The sequence below is a fragment of the Erinaceus europaeus genome, chromosome 11 (genome assembly GCF_950295315.1).
Source record: "Erinaceus europaeus chromosome 11, mEriEur2.1, whole genome shotgun sequence".
NCBI lineage: Eukaryota > Metazoa > Chordata > Mammalia > Eulipotyphla > Erinaceidae > Erinaceus > Erinaceus europaeus.
In genome coordinates, this window is record NC_080172.1 from 119,525,443 (window position 1) to 119,546,621 (window position 21,179).

General features: G+C 44.3%; 1 protein-coding gene across 28 annotated transcripts in view; it reads right to left on the reverse strand.

Moving 5' to 3' along the window:
- Positions 1-21,179, reverse strand: part of EIF4G3 (eukaryotic translation initiation factor 4 gamma 3) — a 261,317-nt gene that overhangs the window by 20,436 nt on the left and 219,702 nt on the right. For 21 of the 28 annotated variants that reach the window (XR_009552322.1, XM_060200852.1, XM_060200850.1 and 18 more), the window contains 3 exons: positions 19,457-19,677; positions 17,472-17,590; positions 3,446-3,618 (listed from right to left, as the gene is read on the reverse strand). Coding sequence is in view for 24 of the 28 variants with exons in the window: in XM_060200852.1 (XP_060056835.1) it covers positions 3,446-3,618; positions 17,472-17,590; positions 19,457-19,677 (513 nt within the window). In the remaining 4 variants the exon portion in view is untranslated. The remainder of the gene's footprint in view (positions 1-3,445; positions 3,619-17,471; positions 17,591-19,456; positions 19,678-21,179) is intronic. The other 7 variants (XM_060200829.1, XM_060200842.1, XM_060200841.1 and 4 more) reach the window with 3 other exon arrangements.

A 21,179-nucleotide genomic window follows, 5' to 3' on the forward strand; every position in this document is an offset into this window, starting at 1 on the left:
GTCATCATGCTACAAAATACTTTTCAATGTGAAGTTAATATAAATAGAATTAAAATAGGAAACTCAAAATGCAGGCAAGTCAAGTACAAATACAAGCAGTCTTCTTAAGGCAGAAACCCACAGCTATTCGCCTGTAAAGACAGAATATACAGATCTCTGCTAAGTCCTAATATGTGTAACTTATTAAAAAGTATAAAAACAGGGCAAGAAAGGTGACTCAATGGGCAGAGCCCATCTTTCTATGTGAGCTTCTGGTTTTAATCTCCTACACCACTGTGAGAGCACCAGGGGTAGAGGTAGGCAGAACTTCACGGATGGTGGAGCAGGCTCTGGTGTACCTCTCTCTCATACAGAGCAGGCCAGACTGACACAGCAGAGTTCATGCACAAGGAAGCACACAGCCGTAAATGAAGGAAGGGAAAAGTCCCAAGGCTGGTGGCATTTGCCTTCAGATCCTTTTAGCTCTCGGCAAAGAGTACCCGTAGTTTCCACAACACGTCACTCTATGTCTGTTTCAGAGGCCGACATATCTTCGATTTTTTTTTCCCCTTAAAAAAAGGACCACTACAAGCCACTTTTCTGAATGTGCTATTTCGAGAATCTTCAGCTTAGTCACATTATTCAACTCTGAGCTTCATGAAGTCTTTTATTTTTTATTTTAATTGCCATCAAGGATATCATTGGGGCTCAGAGCCTGCATAGCAAATCCACTGCTCCTAGTAGCCACTTCCCTCTCTCCTCCCCCTCTCCTCCCCTATTTATAGAGACAGAGAGAAACTGAGAAGGGGGAGACAGACAGACAGATAAGTAGGTAAGTAGGTAGCTAGCTAGACAGACAGACAGACAGGGAGGTAGGTAGGTAGACAGACAGGTAGAGAGACAGATAGCTAGAAAGACAGAGAAACAGAAATATGGGTAGACAAGACAGACAGACAGACAGACAGATACCTGTAGCATTGCTTCATTGCTTGTGAAACTGCCCCCTGTTGGTGGGGACCTGGGGCTTGCTGATGGGCATCCCTGCACGCTAATGAGTGCTCTACTGGGCATGCCACCACCTGGCTCCAGCTTCATGAATTCTTAAAGCCAACATTCTGATGTGACATCTACTTGCTATACAACAACTCAACTGTTTTCTCATTACGCGCACACCTAAATTCAAATGCTACTAGCACAGCACAGCAGAGCACAGCACAGCCTGGCTGGACACCAGGACTCCTGGGAACCACCTTACGCTGTCAACAGCTCATAGAAGACGGGTTAGTGGCACAAAAGCCCATCTCCTCATATCAGTTTTCAGCAGTCTATTTACTGACATGTTAACCCCAAAGATATTTTAAAGATACCCACATTCCTGCCTTGGTTTGCTCTTTCTTTCTTTAATTGCCAACAGGGTTATCACTGGGGCTCAGTACTGGCACTATGAATCCACTGTCGCTAGCAGTCTTTTTTTTTTTTTTTCTTTCCTATTTTATTTGACAGGACAGACAGAAACTGAGAGTAGAGGGGGAGACAGAGAGGGAGAGAGACGGAGAGACATCTGCAGCCCTGCTTCACCACTCGTGAAGCCTCCTGCTTGCAGGTGGGGAGCAGTGGGGGAGACTGCTCAGACCAGAGGCCTGTGTGTGGTGGTGCACTGAACCCAGTGCCTGGCCCCTTTTGTACGATTCTAAAAGAAAAATACTAGGTGTATCAGGGTTCCTCGACATGCTTTACTCAGCAGACATTGTGATGCTTTTGATCTTTAGGAACTGGAGGTTTGGAGAACCCTGGCTGGGGCAAATCTACCAGTGCCAATTACCCAGGAGTATGTGCTAACTTCCTGTCTGTCGAAGTAATTATCACAAAATCATGACTTTCCAGACACAGTGCTAACACATACTTAATAACAACAGTATAATTCAGATAAAACTTTGAGGGCCAGGCAGTGGTGTACCTGACTGAGCACACATGTGACAGTGCACAAGGACCCGGGTTCAAACCCCGCCCCCCAGTCCCCACCTGCAGGGGGAGAGCTTCACAAGTGGTGAAGCAGGGCTGCAGGTGTCTCCCTCCCTCTCACTCCCCTCTCAATGTCTCTCTGTCTCTACCCAATAATAAATCAATAAAAAGATTAAAAAATTCAGATACAACTTTGTTTTAACTGAGAACCAAAGAAAGTACTGTAGTAGTCACTTTACTGTGGTGTGTAGACACACAGCCTGTAAGGATTTCTGGAATTTCTCGTACTAGATGTGTCAGACTCTGCTCCGCATTCTTCTCTTTTCTCATGTGAAACTCTCATATGTAACCAATAAGATAATCTTAGAACAAGAATTTCCTTCACCATGCGTAATTTCTGCTGACTGGGTAAGTGTTAACAGAGACACGACAGCCTTGTTTGTCTGTACCTAACGGCCACCACAGTTACGTGGCTGCACTGTGGTATGATTTACAAGCAGGACTCCAGGCAGGCCAGCCTCTCCTCTCAACTACAGTACAACTACTGGGCTGCCAATTAAATAAATGTGTGTCTGTCTCTCCACCACTCATGAAGGAGGCTAAGCCAAGAACCATATACATGCAAAGCATGGAGTCGACCATTAACCACATCCTGGCCCATGTTTCGTCTAACAAAAGGCATTCCTGACCTCAGAGGCAGAACCTTCTACTGTCTGCTTTATGCTGTCTTAATAAATATGGATGGACAAGGAAGAAATAAAGAAGTCATCCAGATATCAAAGTGGAACTTAGTTTTTACAACTGTTCACAATAGAATCTACCTACAAGTAAAAGAAACACATTTCAGAAAGGCGAAAGGTCTTCTACTGCAGGGGCCAGGCAGCGGTGCCCAAGGACCCGGCTCAGTCCTGCAGTTCCCACCTGCAGGGCAAAGCCAAATAAATAATGAAGCAGTGCTGTAGGGCTCTCTCCCCCGTCTTCCCTCTCAACTTCTCTGTTTTTATCCAATAAATAAAAAACTAAAAAAAGGAATCGTGTATTCCAGAGTCTTCTTGAGAGGATCACTACGGAAAGACTATTTTAACTAGACTTTATGTAAGCAAACAGGGAACCCACTGTTAGCAAGTACCTACAAGTTGTGCATGTTTGACCAAGTTCTGAATAATATAGTTGTTTTTTTCCCATAAAGAAAAGAGCTGCTCTTTCAAAGCACATGCAGGGGCTTACTTATCCATGGGCTGGTGAGGGCCCCAGGTTCCCTGCAGGTAAGGGGCTTCTGTTTCCTTACTTACAGCACGGCACAGGCCTAGCAGTAAGATACTGAAAACCCAGAAGTATCTACAAAATACCATCATGTCAACCAAAACATTTATCAACATATAGCAAACCAACACAGTTTAGTGAACATAGAGAAAGCTAAATGTTTAAATATACTTAGGCTTCTAAAATTAACTACGGTCCAAGAACCTGGTAACTAAATACCATTCTTGAGGAGGATACTGACCCTCGGAAAAAGTCCTGTTTGCTGAGTGTTTCTGACTGCACCAGCTGACACAGTAACTGGCCCATGTGATCCCTGGTGATCTGGCTCCTTTCCAGGGTGGACTCCACTCCCATTCTCACAAACACATAGAGCAGGCCTTGGGCATTCAGCTCCTCCACACACTGCATGGCCTCCTGTTCAAATAGCAAATAGAAGCTTACTCTAAAACCTGGAGAGTATCACCCGTGTGGTTATATAAGTTTAAAATGTTTTACTCATGTCAAAGTCAGTAAAAGCTCTGTAAACAAGATTTAAAATGTATATATATATATGATACAATTCACTAAAATACATGCTGATATAGACAATTAGTGATAATGTTAAAATAGTAAGTGTTGTAAGATTAAAATGCTAACAATTTTTGATCTGCAGCCAAATGCTCTGTCCCTGAACTATACCTCTCACCTAAAACTGTTAACAATTATTAAGGATCACTCGAAAGAACCTAAGTAAAAAAAAAAAGTTTTATTCTTGAGCCCTAGGAGGCAGTTCAGCAGGGGAACACAGGACTTCATGTGTAAGGTCCTGAGTCCTGTCCCTGGCACTGCAGATGCCAGGATTATACACTAGTTTTCTCTCTCCCATTAATAAAAGTCTCTTTCAGGGCCAGTCGGTGGCTCAGCTGGCGGAGAGCACATGATACAATGTGCACGGATGCGTGTTTGAGCTCCTCCACCCCTGGTTCCACCTGCAGGGGAAAAGCTTTGAAAGTGGTGAAGCGGGGCTGCAGATGTCTGTCTCTCTCCCCTCTATCTCCCCCTTTCCTCTCAACTTCTGGCTGTCTCTATCTAAGAAATAACGATAACAATATAATACAAGTCTTTTTCTAGGGGCCCAGCAGACTGTACCCTTTGCCATGTGTGAGGACGTGGCCACCACATGGGAAAACCATGTAAAAAAGAAACTTCATGAGCAGTGCTGTGGTGTTTCTCTTCTCCCCCTCTATCTGGAAAAAAGAAAAAAAAAGCAGTGGAATCACACGGGCATGTAGCCCCAGGGAACTCAGGAGGCAAAAAAAAATAATAATTCTTGTACACAATGATTACTTTAGGGCATTTTAAATTATGGAAATAGCAATTCAAGGTAATTACCTTGAATTTAAACCGAAGAATTACAAGGTAATTGAAACAGAAATTCACGATTACATGCCAAAGGCAACTATGATAATTCTGCAGGCATGAGTTAATATTTGCAAGTTATTTATTTTCTATTTTTGAGAGAGATGCAGAGAGAGAAAGACACAGAGAGAAACACCAGAGCCCTGCACAGCTCTGGCTTATGGTGGTGCAGGGGACTGAACCTGGGACTTTGGAGCCTCAGGCATGAGAGTCTGTTTGCATAACCATTATGCTATCTACGTCCGCCCAATATTTGCAAAATCTTAAGAAAGGCCTTTCTTCATGGGAGAGTTAATACGGCTAGCTCTGAGAACTGAGAGACCCTGGAGAGGTCCATTCATGGGAGAGTTAATACGGCTAGCTCTGAGAACTGAGAGACCCTGGAGACGTCTCACAGAAGGGCTCACTTGGATAGGGCATTGCTCTACCAGGCAAGCACAGCCCCACCACATTGGAAGGAGCTCTGGTGCTGTGGTCTCTCATTCTCCACACATCTTTTTGGCTATCTGTCCATCTGAAAACGTCATCCTGAAGCAGCGACACCTCAGTGATGATCAAGGGGAAAAAGCAACGCTTTGGGAAATTGTGGCGGCACAGGGCTTGTGGACACACCCCTAAAGGGGAGGTGCGGCTAGGAGCAGGGTTACAGGGTGACTCCTTCTTGTGACCTTCACTTTGATTCAACTTCTGAACGGAGTAGCTCTTGCGGGAAGATGCACGCGAGAAGGGCAAACTCTTGTGTAAAGCTAGTCTAGGCTTTTATTTTCTTATCACTGTTTTCTTTTGCCTTCACTACTTTAATACTTCACTCAACCAAAATTTTGATCTAAAAATATTCATGCTTACAGAAAGATAAGAAAAATTCATTCTGTGTGTCTTCAATTTAGACACCTAAATCATTCCTTTTTGGGGGCAGAGTACAAATGCAGTCAAGTTGAGGAAATCATAGGGATTGGCACAGAGGCATCACAACAGCTACGGAAGCCGTCTTTGTAGCTATGGCAAACATCCTGGCTTTTCCATCTTTTCATGGGATATTGGAGATCAGACTCAGGGGCTCACACACACAAGTCCCAACACTGAACCGCCTCTCCAGGCCCTTATGTAGACTTCTAATCAATTAAACTTTCTTTTCCAGTTCCATGTGACACATATTCACAGTCTGCTAAATAAGTATATCACTCATCCTTCTAATTTCTAACTTCCAGATTACTGCTATTGCCTACAGCCCCCGACCCCCTTACCTCTAAGGTCCAGTTTACAGTAGTGCCAGGGACTGAACTTGGAACCTTTGGTGCCTCAGGCATGACAGACATTTTGAATAATCACCACATATTATCCCCCCCCCCATGCTCTTTATTCTAGTGGAATTTAATTCACTGAAAGTCCATCACCATGACATTTAGAAAGGGGTAGATATTATATGCAAGCACACGACATTCAGTATTAAATTGGGAGTGGTTATCTTCAGACAGGAACGCATGTTAGACCAACTAGTATCATGGTACTTCTACTGTTACTGCAGTTCCTAACCTGGAACGTCTCCCTGATTTTCTCATGGCCTGAATCTTCTTGCCATAAAATGACCTCCTAAGTTTCTATTCTACATTTGCTTATTTTCTTAAATTTATGTATTTATTTAGTTAGATGCATACTTCTTTTACACATGAAGTGATCACTAAAAATTAACAGTACTCATCAACATTTGCATGTACAATAAAGTTTTCTATATGATTAGCAAGGTTAGCTAACTGTCTCTAGCGGCTAGAGACTCACTGCCCCACAGTGATAACAACTTGCTAGCAACACCAGGTACACAGTTGGTGCTTGGGCTTTCCTGGCAGACACTGATCAGAGGATGAAACTCCACGCTGTTGCCTAACATCATTCAAGGTCCACTATTCAGGTTCTGCGTCAACTTGGGTTGGTTTGGTGGAGGTCATGGTGCATCTCTGCACACAGAACACATGTCATGGCCTTTCCAACAATCCAACAGATTTCTCTCTTGGATCATAGGTATGTTGGCAAGTAGACACGGATACTCCAACCTCTACTTCTGTGATTTTCTCTCTCTCTTTTTTTTGCCTCCAGGGTTATCACTGGGGCTTGGTGCCTGTATTATGAATCCACTGCTCCTGTGGCCTTTTTTTTTTCCAATTTTTTTTTGGTGGGACAGAGAGAAGCTGAGAGGGGAGGGGAAGAGAGAGGGAGAGAGAAAGATAGACACCTGCAGGCCTGCTTCATCACTTGTGAAATGACTCCCTGCAGGTGGGGAGCAAGGGGCTCAAACCAGGATTCTTGTGCGGGTCCTTGGGCTTCATATTATGTGCACTTAATCCGTTGTGCCACTCTCCGGCCCCCCATTTCTGTGACTGTTATAACTCTCAAGTTTCTGGGCCTAGCTTGGTTGCCTGTTACAGTGCCCAGCTGATTCTTCTGCACTGTAACAGAGTATTTTCTAAGTAGTTGTGGTTCACTATGCCTATCTCTAGGACCCGTATTTCCCAGCAGAGTCTAAGCTGTGTAAGCACCATGAACACCGGCTTCTAATATCCAAGCAGAGCTGCTCCCAGTGTGGCCGCACCTTTCCTGAGCCGTTATTCTGTTCGGCTGAGTTGCTTTTCATCAGAGCCAAACACCCCTGTCACCTTCCTGGCCTCTTCAGGGTATAGCTCCAGGACATACTCACCACCAACGTTCTGTGGGTTGGTGCACTTTGGGTGCAGTATATATATGTAGACACAGAGGCTAGAAACATATGTGAGTAAGACATGTGTGGCTCAGAATCTTACTCTGTGCCCTGAGTGAGCTGAGGAATGTAGCTCCACTAGTCTGATGCAGGGTTACCCTGAAGGCTGCAATGTGCCCTTGGCACACAGCCAAGCGTGAAACACAGGCTCCACACACTGAGCCTGATTTCCTACGTATAAAGTGGTCATTACAATGACGCAGGCTTGACACACTGAGCCTCGATCTCCTTACGTGTAAAGTGGTCATTACAAGGACACAGGCTCCACACACTGGATTTCCTACGTTTAAAGTGGTCATTACAGTGACACAGGCTCCACACACTGAGCCTGATTTCCTACGTGTAAAGTGGTCATTACAGTGACACAGGCTCCACACACTGGATTTCCTATGTGTAAAATGGTCATTACAGTGACACAGGCTCCACACACTGAGCCTCGATTTCCTACGTGTAAAGTGGTCATTACAAGGACACAGGCTCCACACACTGAGCCTGATTTCCTACGTGTAAAGTGGTCATTACAAGGACACAGGCTCGACACACTGAGCCTTGATCGCCTTACGTGTAAAGTGGTCATTACAGTGACACAGGCTCCACACACTGAGCCTCGATTTCCTACGTGTAAAGTGGTCATTACAATGATGCAGTCAGGAAGGTGTATGGCTTCAGTGAATACACATGAAATGTGCACCAGCAGGACCAAGTCTCTCTCTGCACAGCAAGTCCTCAGCCAATGCTCAACATTCCTCAGGTGCCGCTCGGCTCGGCAGCAGGTGCTTTCACACCAATGCACAATGGTTCCTCAGTCCCAACTGACTGCCTGCAGATGGAAGGCACAGTCTGTGTCTGATGATGTGCTGGGTCCTCATACTGTTCTTACTATTTCATTAAGGACTCTTCGCTCTTCACTTTCAGAATCATACTTTATTTACCCTTTCAAAATGTTTGCTGCTGAGTTCGTATATTCTTTTTCAAGTCATTTAAATAGAGAAAACGGTTCACAAGACAGTTGTTGGCACACGGGCCCAGTTTCTAATCTCCCTGTGATAGGTGTCTGCATACCAGTTCCATCACCAACCCAAGTTTCTGTACTGGGCGGCCAACAGCCTCCACTTCACAGCCTGCTGCTGGCCCAGAGGCCTTTAGCTTCGCTGCCATGCACTCATGCAGTCCCAGCTTCACCCTGTTTTCCCTCCCTTGCCTGATTCTTACGTTCTACCTACTGGTGAAATCATCCAATGTCTATCCTGTTCCTTCTGCCTCATCTCACTGAATGTGATTCCTCTGAGTCCCTTGCTTTTAAGCTGAATAGTATTCTGTCATGTTTACATGCCACAACATTCTTAACCACTCATCTATGTTAGACATCCGGCTTGCTTCCAGGTTTGGGCTATTACAAACTGTGTTACTATGATAATAGTTCTGCAAGACTCACATGCTGAGGCGCCAAGGTCCCAGGTTCAATCTCCTGCACCACCATAGGCCAGAGCTGAGCAGGGCTCTGGTTTAAAAAGAAACAAACAAACAGACAAAACAGGAACGGGTGGTGGTGCACCCAGTAGAGCACATGTTACTGTGCGCATGGACCCAAGTTCAAGCCCCTAGTCCCCACCTAAGGGTGGGAAGCTTCTAAATTTCTGGAGCAGCACTGCAACTCTCTCTCCCTCTTCCCCCCCCCCCAATTTCACTCCATCTTTATCCAAAAATAAGTAAGATAAAATATTTTTAACAACAACAGCAACTAACTGTGCTGCTATGAGCAAAGGTATACAGAGATGTCTTTGGACAGGTGTTTTTGTGTTCTCTAGATAGATCCCTTGGAAAGGAACTACCAGATCATAGGGTAGATCCAGTTCTAGAGTTCTGAAGAAACTCCAGACTGCTTTCCATAGGGACAGAGCCTATGGAAATAGAGCCTATTTACATACCCGCCAGCAATACTGGAGTGCTCCTCTTAAAAAAAAAAAAAGAGGTATGTTTCTTTTTCTCCAAATTCTCCCCAGTACTTGTTGTTTCTGCTCTTTGTAAGGCAGGGCATTTCTCACATATGTAAAGTAGCATGTCTCTGTGTCTTTATTTCCATTTCTCCAATGACTTGTGACTCTGATCACTTGTCATGGACCTGCTGGCTATCTGAATTCTCTAACACTGACCCTCAGTGTGTCCTGCCTTTGTCTTCCCACCTTGTAAGTTTTGCACACTTCTCTACTTCCCTTCCATGCAACAACAACAATAAAAATCATACTGTCATTTTCCAATACATCTCACATTTTAGGAATTGAAAGAATTATTATATATAAAATCTATATTTTTATTTTTCCCTGTTAATACTCTTTTTTTTTTTTTTTGCTGCATCTGTTGTGCAAAGTAGTCCTTTCAAATTTATAAATGAGCTTCTGCTTCTGAATGGTGGGACCATGTCAGAGGCCTTTAGAAGGCTGAGCTATGGCTGGGCAGGTGGTTTCTACATTCAGGGAGTAGGTTAACAATTATAGATTGTCCTGAAAACTAGAGAAACTTAAAAATGCATCATTAAAGCACAAGCACTTAGCATGTCTGACTAATATTTTAACAGACAAGTCTTTGCTGGATAGGTCATAGTATATGATCTCTTATGAGACCTACAGACCCAACAACATTTAAATAACAATTCTAATGATATTTATGATCTATTTCTGTCACTAGTTTACAAGATCATGGAGTAAAACAGGATGTCTGTCTAATGTACCAACAGCTTTTTATTCATTTTTATTAGTGATTTAATATTAATTTACAAAATCACAAGATAGCAGGGGTACAATTCCACACTGTTCCCACCTCCAGAGTTCTTCTGTGTCCTCATTCCCTCCACTGGAACTGCAATGGCTCTCCCAAGGACACAGATATGGGTCAACTATTATTTCTTTGACCATCTATTTAATCTAATCTAATCTATCCACCCACCCACCTATTTGTTCTGTCTTTTCCCCCCCTGTAATCCTGCCTTCTCTTCCTTTCTAAGTCATATTACTACTATTATTACTACCTAATAATAGCACATCATTAGATAATAATCAACTATTACTATTAGGTAATAATCAAACTATTATTACTACTTGTGTATGTCTTTCCTCTTTCCCTTCATCTCTCTCTGGGTTTTGATAGACTTGGAGTTCAGAGTCCTCTAGTCATCTTCCCCTAATATTTCTCCCCCTCTGGGAGTATGGACCAAAGTTCTTTTTGGGGTGAGGAAAGTGGGAGTTCTGGCTTCTGTAATTGCTTCTTTGGTGCTAACATCTTAAACTGAAGATCACAGAAGTCAGAGTTAAAAGAGGTCAAATTCAAAACCATGTCTTGAAATGCAATCACTGCTTCCTCTTATGGACCTCAGTTTCCTATGTATGGAATAAAGGTAATGATAGCCATTCTTTCTAAAGATTCTTTCCCCACATTCTAAAGATTCCCCAGATTCTAAAGATTCTTTCTAAAGATCTTGGCAGGTACTATAAAGGAAGCCAAGAATGTCCCATAATGATACTGGGTTCTGTTCATGAATGTCATAATCTAGGAGAGACAAAAGTGTATATGTCAAGAGAGATGGGACAGAAGGAGTTAAGGCATTTTCCAGCAAATCTCCTTGTCTTTCTCCTCCTCGGCAATAAAGAGCCTAGAGGGAAGGCTTAGCAGGGGTCTCACAGAAGTGTGCATCCAGCCCTGCCAGAGTCTGTTCATGGCTGTCCTCTCTGCAGAAAGCTGGTGTTAGCAACAGGTGTAGGAGAGGAGAGTGGTGTGGGGATTGGGGCTGAGGGGCAGGGCTAGTCCCCTAGATGAGCTGGGAGAGGCTGCAGGTGTAGGAGAGGAGAGTGGTGTGGGGATTGAGGGCTGAGGGGCAGGGCTAGTCCCCTAGATGAGCTGGCAGAGGCGGCAGGTGTAGGAGAGGAGAGTGGTGTGGGGATTGGGGCTGAGGGGCAGGGCTAGTCCCCTAGATGAGCTGGGAGAGGCGGCAGGTGTAGGAGAGGAGAGTGGTGTGGGGATTGGGGCTGAGGGGCAGGGCTAGTCCCCTAGATGAGCTGGGAGAGGCGGCAGGTGTAGGAGAGGAGAGTGGTGTGGGGACTGATGTCTGAGGGGCAGGGCTAGTCCCCTAGATGAGCTGGCAGAGGCGGCAGGTGTAGGAGAGGAGAGTGGTGTGGGGATTGAGGCTGAGGGGCAGGGCTAGTCCCCTAGATGAGCTGGGAGAGGCGGCAAGTGTAGGAGAGGATAGTGGTGTGGGGACTGAGGGCTGAGGGGCAGGGCTAGTCCCCTAGATGAGCTGGGAGAGGTGGCAAGTGTAGGAGAGGAGAGTGGTGTGGGGATAGGGGCTGAGGGGCAGGGCTAGGGGAGTGCACATGGGAGATGAGCTGGGAGAGGTGGCAGAGGGAAATGAGCCCCAGAATCCAGAGAGATCATCAAGGAGCAAAGACAAGGAACAGTGAAAAAGTCTAACATCTTGACAAGACCTAGATGAGGAAGCTGCAAAACGGTCAGGGAAATTTTAAGGAACATATAAAATGTGGAAGAGGTTCATGGTCCTGCAGAGATATGCATGGTCGATTCCAAGGTCTTATCAAATTCTTCAGCACTGGCAGGAAGTCAGAACATACAGACAACTATACACACACACAGCTTATTTTTCAGGGGAGACTGGCCCTGTGGCACTGAAGGTGCATTATCAGTATTATACTGTAATGACAGAGAAAAATCAACAAAATGCAAAAACGCACGGCTCTTACAGTGAATAAAAGGCAAATAGAAGCATGGCAGTAGTAAGATTCTGTGAGCTTTACGGATTAGTTTGATTATGTTCTGCTTCGAACTGATGGCCAGATGTCCTCCCTGCACACCCACACATCTGGGTCTTCTAGCTCCACACCACACGCTAATGTGTGCTCTATAAAGTCAGACCCAGAAGACGGGGATGTGGTGGGGCAGTCTCACCACTAGGTGGTAGCTACACATTCAGAAAAGACATTTCTGAAACAGTTAATCATGTCAATGTTGTGTTCATCAGTTTGTAATGATGATACAATCGGTGATATGCTTAGAATGTTGCCAGCATTTTCTGAGCACTATTTACTGCTACTATCATTGAATTATACTTAGGCAAGACTTTGCAATATTCTTTCCTACCATTTCACCCAGCAAGTCACTGTGGAAAGTCTAAGGTTACCCAGAAAACACCAGACTACTTCCTGTCAACACCCCCAGGAAAATCTACCTTTGTAAGCCTAGGTATAATGTGGCTTTGAAATGTATTTATGTATGTGGAAAGTAGAGCAGGCCTGCTTTGCCTGTGTGAGGCCCAGGGTTTGATTCCCAGAATCATGTGAGAGCAACAAAAGCAAAGAGAGTGGAACTTCCTGAGTAAGGGAGCAATATTTTGCTCTTACTGATGCATTAAAAAAAAGTAAGAAGGTATCAAGGGAGGGGATTATTGGATACGAAGTTCTGGGGTTGGGAACTGTGTGGAAATGTATCCCTCTTAGCCTATAGTCTTGTCAATGTTTCCAATTTATAAATATATTAAAAAAAAAAAACCCAAACTAATCTAAGCTTAAACTTAATCCATCCAGTCTCTAGGTAGGAAGGGTCCCTCATCTTGTCTATGCACCCCTTAAAAAGCAACTACCTTATGATCCTGCAATTCCTCTCCTGGGGATAGATCCTAAGGAACCCAACACACCCATCCAAAAAGATCTGTGTACACATATGTTCTTAGCAGCACAATTTGTAATAGCCAAAACCTGGAAGCAACCCAGGTGTCCAACAACAGATGAGTAGCTGAGCAAGTTGTGGTCTATATATACAATGGAATACTACTCAGCTATTAAAAATAGTGACTTCATCATTTTCAGCTCATCTTGGATGGAGCTTGAAGAAATCATGTTGAGTGAGATCAGTCAGAAACAGAAGGATGAATATGGGATGATCTCACTCTCAGGCAGAAGCTGAAAAACAAGCTCAGAAGAGCAAACACAAGCAGAACCTGAACTGGAATTGGTGTATCGCACCAAAGTAAAAGACTCTGGGGGGGGGGTGTGAGTGTGGGGGGGAATACAGGTCCTGGAAAAGGATGACAGAGGACCTAGTGGGGGTTGTATTGTTATGTGGAAAACTGAGAAATGTTATGCATGTACAAACTATTGTATTTACTGTCATATGTAAAATATTAATCCCCCAATAAAGGAAAAAAATGGCAAAAGAAAAAAATCAACTTAACGTATAAAGGCAAATTCTTGGGGGCCGGGTGGTGGCATACCCTGGTTGAGTGCCCATGTTACAGTGCAGAAGGACGTGGGTTCAAGCCCTCAGTCCCCACCTTCTGGGGGAAAGCTTTCAGAGTGGTGAAACGGTGCTGCAGCTGTCTCTTTGACTCTCTTTTATCTTCCTCTTCCCTCTCAATTTCTGACTGTCTCTACCCAATAAATAAAGATAACAATAATAATAAAAATTAAGAAACTAGGTCAGGGAGGCACAGCACATACAAAAGTGTGATTTCTGGCATTGCATAATAAATTAAAATATATAATTAAAAATCAAACAAAAATATGACAGCAATCTAGGTGTTTCTGTAACACACTGTCATCTGTCTCGGCATTAAATCATACCATGCACTAAAATGGGCCATATGAAAGGTGCACATTTATTTAACATAACTGGAGATGAAACTGATACACTATATGCTTTATATCACGTTAACAGTTAACAGGCTACATTTTTCTCAGAACATCAAGTGAAGTAGGAGGAAGGGAGAGGAGATGGAATAGGAAGTTGGAAGAGGAGGTGGAGGAGTAAAAAAAATGGCAACCTTTACCTTGAGGAAATGAGGCTACTATCATGGAATTAAAATTAGACAGTACTTCTAATCTTCTTTGAATGTATCTGAAAATTTTTGTACCATAGTGGCATGGGTTAGTATGTGGGATTTTATTTATTGACTGAAAAAAGAAATATAGAACAGTTAACCTTAAAAAAAAAAATTCATGTAGGGGTCAGATGGTGGCGCACCTGGATAAGTACACACAGTGTGCAAGGACACAGGTTCAAGCCCCTGGTCCCCATCTTCGGAGGGGAACCTTCATGAGTGGTGAAAAATGGCTGCAGGTGTCTCTGTCTCTCTCCTTCTCAATCTCCTCCTCCCTCTCAATTTCTCTGTCTCTACCCAATAAAAAAAAAACGTTTTAAAATAATAATAATATCCATCCATGCACAATGCTAACCCCTCAAGGGGTTACTTTTCATTGAATTTCACTTTTCACTGCATTTATCAATTTACAATGACAGATTTTCACTTTGCTTTAAAAAGAGACAGAAAGAGGAGAGATGTCCCAGCACTGCCCGCCATCCAGGCAGTACCTCTGGTGCCGCCCGTGGTGCTCCCATGAGCTGTCAGGGTTCAAGCACACTGACTCGTGCACTTGAATGAACGTATTTTGCTGGGAGTTGGAGAGCTATTTGACCCCCTGGTATTCGTTTTTTAAGAAAAATTTACTTCTACTTACTCCATTATCCCTTATTTTATTGAAATGTATAATTAACTGGAGAAAAATTCTTAGAAAAATTGTCACAGCATTTAAAGAGACTCCCTTCTTCAAACTAAATTATGATTCCATGCTGATCTGCCTATTTTTGAAGAGCATATGTCCTAAAAGTGCTCCCACCCTACTTTTAAAACAAAACAAAGTCTACTTAGTCACTCCACAGTGTGAGTAGTGCGTGCCCATTCTTTCTTCCTGCAGTCTCACAAAACAAAGTCTACTCGGTCACTCCACAGTGTGAGTAGTGCGTGCCCATTCTTTCTTCCTGCAGTCTCACAAAACAAAGTCTACTCGGTCACTCCACAGTGTGAGTAGTGCGTGCCCATTCTTTCTTCCTGCAGTCTCACAAAACAAAGTCTACTCGGTCACTCCACAGTGTGAGTAGTGCGTGCCCATTCTTTCTTCCTGCAGTCTCACAAAACAAAGTCTACTCGGTCACTCCACAGTGTGAGTAGTGCGTGCCCATTCTTTCTTCCTGCAGTCTCACAAAACAAAGTCTACTCGGTCACTCCACAGTGTGAGTAGTGCGTGCCCATTCTTTCTTCCTGCAGTCTCACAAAACAAAGTCTACTCGGTCACTCCACAGTGTGAGTAGTGCGTGCCCATTCTTTCTTCCTGCAGTCTCACAAAACAAAGTCTACTCGGTCACTCCACAGTGTGAGTAGTGCGTGCCCATTCTTTCTTCCTGCAGTCTCACAAAACAAAGTCTACTCGGTCACTCCACAGTGTGAGTAGTGCGTGCCCATTCTTTCTTCCTGCAGTCTCACAAAACAAAGTCTACTCGGTCACTCCACAGTGTGAGTAGTGCGTGCCCATTCTTTCTTCCTGCAGTCTCACAAAACAAAGTCTACTCGGTCACTCCACAGTGTGAGTAGTGCGTGCCCATTCTTTCTTCCTGCAGTCTCACAAAACAAAGTCTACTCGGTCACTCCACAGTGTGAGTAGTGCGTGCCCATTCTTTCTTCCTGCAGTCTCACAAAACAAAGTCTACTCGGTCACTCCACAGTGTGAGTAGTGCGTGCCCATTCTTTCTTCCTGCAGTCTCACAAAACAAAGTCTACTCGGTCACTCCACAGTGTGAGTAGTGCGTGCCCATTCTTTCTTCCTGCAGTCTCACAAAACAAAGTCTACTCGGTCACTCCACAGTGTGAGTAGTGCGTGCCCATTCTTTCTTCCTGCAGTCTCACAAAACAAAGTCTACTCGGTCACTCCACAGTGTGAGTAGTGCGTGCCCATTCTTTCTTCCTGCAGTCTCACAAAACAAAGTCTACTCGGTCACTCCACAGTGTGAGTAGTGCGTGCCCATTCTTTCTTCCTGCAGTCTCACAAAACAAAGTCTACTCGGTCACTCCACAGTGTGAGTAGTGCGTGCCCATTCTTTCTTCCTGCAGTCTCACAAAACAAAGTCTACTCGGTCACTCCACAGTGTGAGTAGTGCGTGCCCATTCTTTCTTCCTGCAGTCTCACAAAACAAAGTCTACTCGGTCACTCCACAGTGTGAGTAGTGCGTGCCCATTCTTTCTTCCTGCAGTCTCACAAAACAAAGTCTACTCGGTCACTCCACAGTGTGAGTAGTGCGTGCCCATTCTTTCTTCCTGCAGTCTCACAAAACAAAGTCTACTCGGTCACTCCACAGTGTGAGTAGTGCGTGCCCATTCTTTCTTCCTGCAGTCTCACAAAACAAAGTCTACTCGGTCACTCCACAGTGTGAGTAGTGCGTGCCCATTCTTTCTTCCTGCAGTCTCACAAAACAAAGTCTACTCGGTCACTCCACAGTGTGAGTAGTGCGTGCCCATTCTTTCTTCCTGCAGTCTCACAAAACAAAGTCTACTCGGTCACTCCACAGTGTGAGTAGTGCGTGCCCATTCTTTCTTCCTGCAGTCTCACAAAACAAAGTCTACTCGGTCACTCCACAGTGTGAGTAGTGCGTGCCCATTCTTTCTTCCTGCAGTCTCACAAAACAAAGTCTACTCGGTCACTCCACAGTGTGAGTAGTGCGTGCCCATTCTTTCTTCCTGCAGTCTCACAAAACAAAGTCTACTCGGTCACTCCACAGTGTGAGTAGTGCGTGCCCATTCTTTCTTCCTGCAGTCTCACAAAACAAAGTCTACTCGGTCACTCCACAGTGTGAGTAGTGCGTGCCCATTCTTTCTTCCTGCAGTCTCACAAAACAAAGTCTACTCGGTCACTCCACAGTGTGAGTAGTGCGTGCCCATTCTTTCTTCCTGCAGTCTCACAAAACAAAGTCTACTCGGTCACTCCACAGTGTGAGTAGTGCGTGCCCATTCTTTCTTCCTGCAGTCTCACAAAACAAAGTCTACTCAGTCACTCCACAGTGTGAGTAGTGCGTGCCCATTCTTTCTTCCTACAATCTCACCTTGTAAACTTCAAAATGGTATCAATTTAAAAGAAAGTGCTTAGTAGAGATAAGTAAGAGTTGTACTTGGATTATCTACTTTAAATATTACCAGTTCATATCACAATTGATTTAGGTGAAAACTGAGTCCCTAAATCTCTATAACTTATTCTCTGTATTGGTACATCCTTTTAAAAGAAACTTCACTTACTTTAAAATCATTAATATGCAGAAACTCATCAATGATAGATTTGGACTTCTTCTCCATCTCTTCTTCCGACAAGGTAGGCTTGTCAGGTGCTGATGTTGATGGAATTTCTGATTTTGCTACTGTTGAGGAAGCCAAGGTCAAGGAAATAAAAATGATAAAAATTACTATAATGAACATAGTGGGATTGCAGTTGACAATATTTATATATCATATTGTTTTCTCAGGTAAGGCAGTAAAATACATACAAATTTCACAAAGCAAGACACCCAAAAACTGAATAGAGAAACACTTATTTCAGAATAAATGTGCTTGAAGTAGCTTAATGATCTCTGTAATTCAAAGTTTGTAGAGACATAACAAGTGTCTAATTAGAGGGATTCTTTCCTGGTTTTTGACTTGACCCCATTGCTCTTGTGATCACCACCACAAGAGGCCCACACAGCTGTGTCTAAGCTCCATCTGCACTGACGGGTGGGGAGAGCTTGTGATGTCACTGTTTCCCAAGTGCTAGAGACAGAGCTCCGCTGCCCAGGAGCTTCCTCCAGCTGGGGCGGGGATCAGACGATGGCTGTGTGCATGACATGTCAGGCACTTGCCAGATGAGAATCTTGTCAGCCTAAACTACCGTGCAGACTCTTAGCCAGGTAGCTTTTGTGATCATCAACCTCTTAAACATACACAAAAGCAACTGAGCAAGAGGAAGGCAGCAGAGACACTCTTACGCCTTCTCCTTGGTTTGTCTAGCAGCAGCTCAATGGCAGCAACGTTCTAAGACGGGAAAGGGGCCTAGATAGCACACGGCTCTATGCAATCATCACAACAGTGTTAGAGAAGTCACAATGAGTGCAGGCTGCTTGATATACTAATGCACGTAACCATCCTAATATTTAACAGAAAAAAGGAAAGATCACAAACTGCTGAAAATACCTGAGGAACAAAAGCTATGCTTCAAAACTGGAAATGCCTTGTGTGTGTTGTCATCATGTGCTGACCTGAATTCTACTCAGGCACATAGTTAACACCATCAGGCTGGGAGTGTAGATCCACCTGCCAACGCCCATGTTCAACGGGGAAGCCATTACAGAAGCCAGAACTTCCACCTTCTGCATCCCACAGTGACCCTGGGTCCATGCTCCCAGAGGGATAAAGAATGGGAAAGCTGTCAGGGGAGGGGGTGGGATCCGGAGCTCTGGTGGTGGGAACTGTGTGGAGGTATACCCCTCTTGTCCTATGGTTTTCGTCAGTGTTTCCATTTTATAAATAAAAATTAAAAAAAAAAAGTTATTAACTTGCAGTCCAGGAGGTAACACAGTGGATAAGGTCTCAGATTCTCAAGCTTGAGCTCCAAGTTTAACCCTGGCAGCAAACAGGGACCACAGCAATGTCTGGTACTCCTCTTTCTCCTCATAAATGAATAAAGAACTCCCTAAGAAAAAGATCTTACTCTCTGTTTCCAGGGTTACTGCTGGGGCTCGGGGCCGGCACTATGGAGCTACTGCTTCCGGCAGACATTTTCCCTTTTCTTTTCTTTTTTAACTGGGTAGGACAGAGAGGAATTGAGAGGGGGTGTGGAAGATAGAGAGAGGGAGAGAGAAAGATAGACACCTGGAGACCTGCTTCACCGCTTGTGAAGCTCCTGTCCCCTTTCCCCCCTGCAGGAGGGGAGCTGGAGGCTTAAACCGGGATCCCTGAATTAGTCCTTGGGCTTCGTACTATGTGCACTTAGCCCAGGGCAGCACCGCCCAACCCCCAAAACCTCACTCTTAAAGGTCTTATTTACTTGTTGAGAGACAAGAGAGGATCCTGGGAGAGAGAACTAGAACATCACGCTGGTACATGTAAAGCGGGGATCGAACTCCAGTCCTGATGCTCGATGGTCCAACACCTTTTCTGCTGTGCCATCTCCCCGGCTGCCTCCACCATGTTTCTTTTCAAATCTGAGGCCCAAATGTTCACCTGTATCTACTTCACCCAAAGACGCTCACCTGACTCCCTCGTCTTATTTCGGTCTGCGTCAGTGCCAGGCCTCTCCACATCCGCGCCTCCTGTCAGCTGTTTCACAGCCTGCAGCATCTCTCTGCGCTGCTCTTCTTGACACTGATTGGCTAGCAAGTCCTTACTGCTATTTCCCCTCATGAAAGTGTTTGGACGTGCTGTCGTGGATGGAAGGGGCTTGTCATTCTTCTCTCTGCCCATGCTTCCACGACTTAAAAGACAAAACAATGCTTTAAAAGAAAGTCTTCTCTGTTCCCTCTGGTAGGTTATAAAACTTTCTGCAAACATGTAGAATATTTTTTCACTTTATTTATTTATTTATTGCCTCCAGGATTATCACTGGGGCTCAGTGCCTGTATTACGAATTCACTGCTCCTGGAGGCCATTTCTCCCACTTTTGTTGCCCTCGTTGTTGTATTTATTGTTATTGTTGTCATTATTGTTTTTGTTGAATAGGGCAGAGAGAAATCGAGAGAGGAGGGGAAGACACAGAGGGGGAGAGGAAGATAGACACCTGCAGACCTGCTTCACCGCTTGTGAGGCGACCTCTTGCAGGTGGGGAGCTAAGGGCTTGAACCAGGATCCTTACTCTGGTCCTTGAGCTCCGGGCCATGTGTGCTTAACCTGCTATGCTACCACCTGGCCCCCATTTTTTTCACTTTAGATGAGTGAGAAATCAATTATAGTTAAAACAGAACTTATTTGTATAGAAAAATAAAGTAAGTGCTTTAAAAAGTTATACTAAGGGCTTACATATAAATGTTAAAGGGACACTACTTAAAATACCATCACAAAATTCTTTTAGTTTTGAAGATATTTAAAGAATGAATTACTCGAAAGAAACTATAGTATAAATATAAACAATACTATAAAAACACAGTGTTGCTATTTTAGGAACTACAGAATAATATTTATTCAGAATTTTCATTTCTCAGAGAATACTACTCTCTCTTTTGCTTTATTTAGACAATTCTAACCAACTGGATAGACAGTACTTTGGCCTATAAAAGATCAGAAGAGATAACCAAAGAGATAAGAACTTGTAGGCAGACAACTACCTAAACAATGGGAAGGACAGACACGAGCAGCCAACACAGACAGACACAAGGGAATGAGTAGTAGTGCAGAGAGGTGGAGGAGTCTCAGAGACCTAAGGAAGAGCTGAGCGTGTGGCAAGTGTGTTTCATTACGGAAGACAAAGGAGCAGTCACATAGTTTAGATGAAAGTCATGGAAAGCAAAGCCTCAGCTCTAGAAGTACTGACATGAAAACTGTTGTTCTGTGTGACTATCCCCTTGTCCATCGCCATGCATCTGCCAATGAACACCTGGCTGAGACCCCCCCCCCCAACACTGAAGCTACCAGACGAGCTCATAACTTGGAGTGCGGCCATCGCCATGCATCTGCCAATGAACACCTGGCTGAGACCCCCCCCCCCAACACTGAAGCTACCAGACGAGCTCATAACTTGGAGTGCGGCCGAGAGATACAGCTACTTGTTGGCATCCCTACATAACAGAGTTGATAAGAAAACAGAAATCCCAGTTGGCACTGAACAAAATGGTACTCGAGAACCTGCACTATATGCCTTCGGTTTTAAAGTCCCAGTTTCCAAGCTGCTGCAGACATGCTGTGTACTGTGGCTGCCATGCCAACTCACGTAACTGTTGGAGAAGGCACAGCATCGAGAGGTCCCACACACTTATCCAGGAT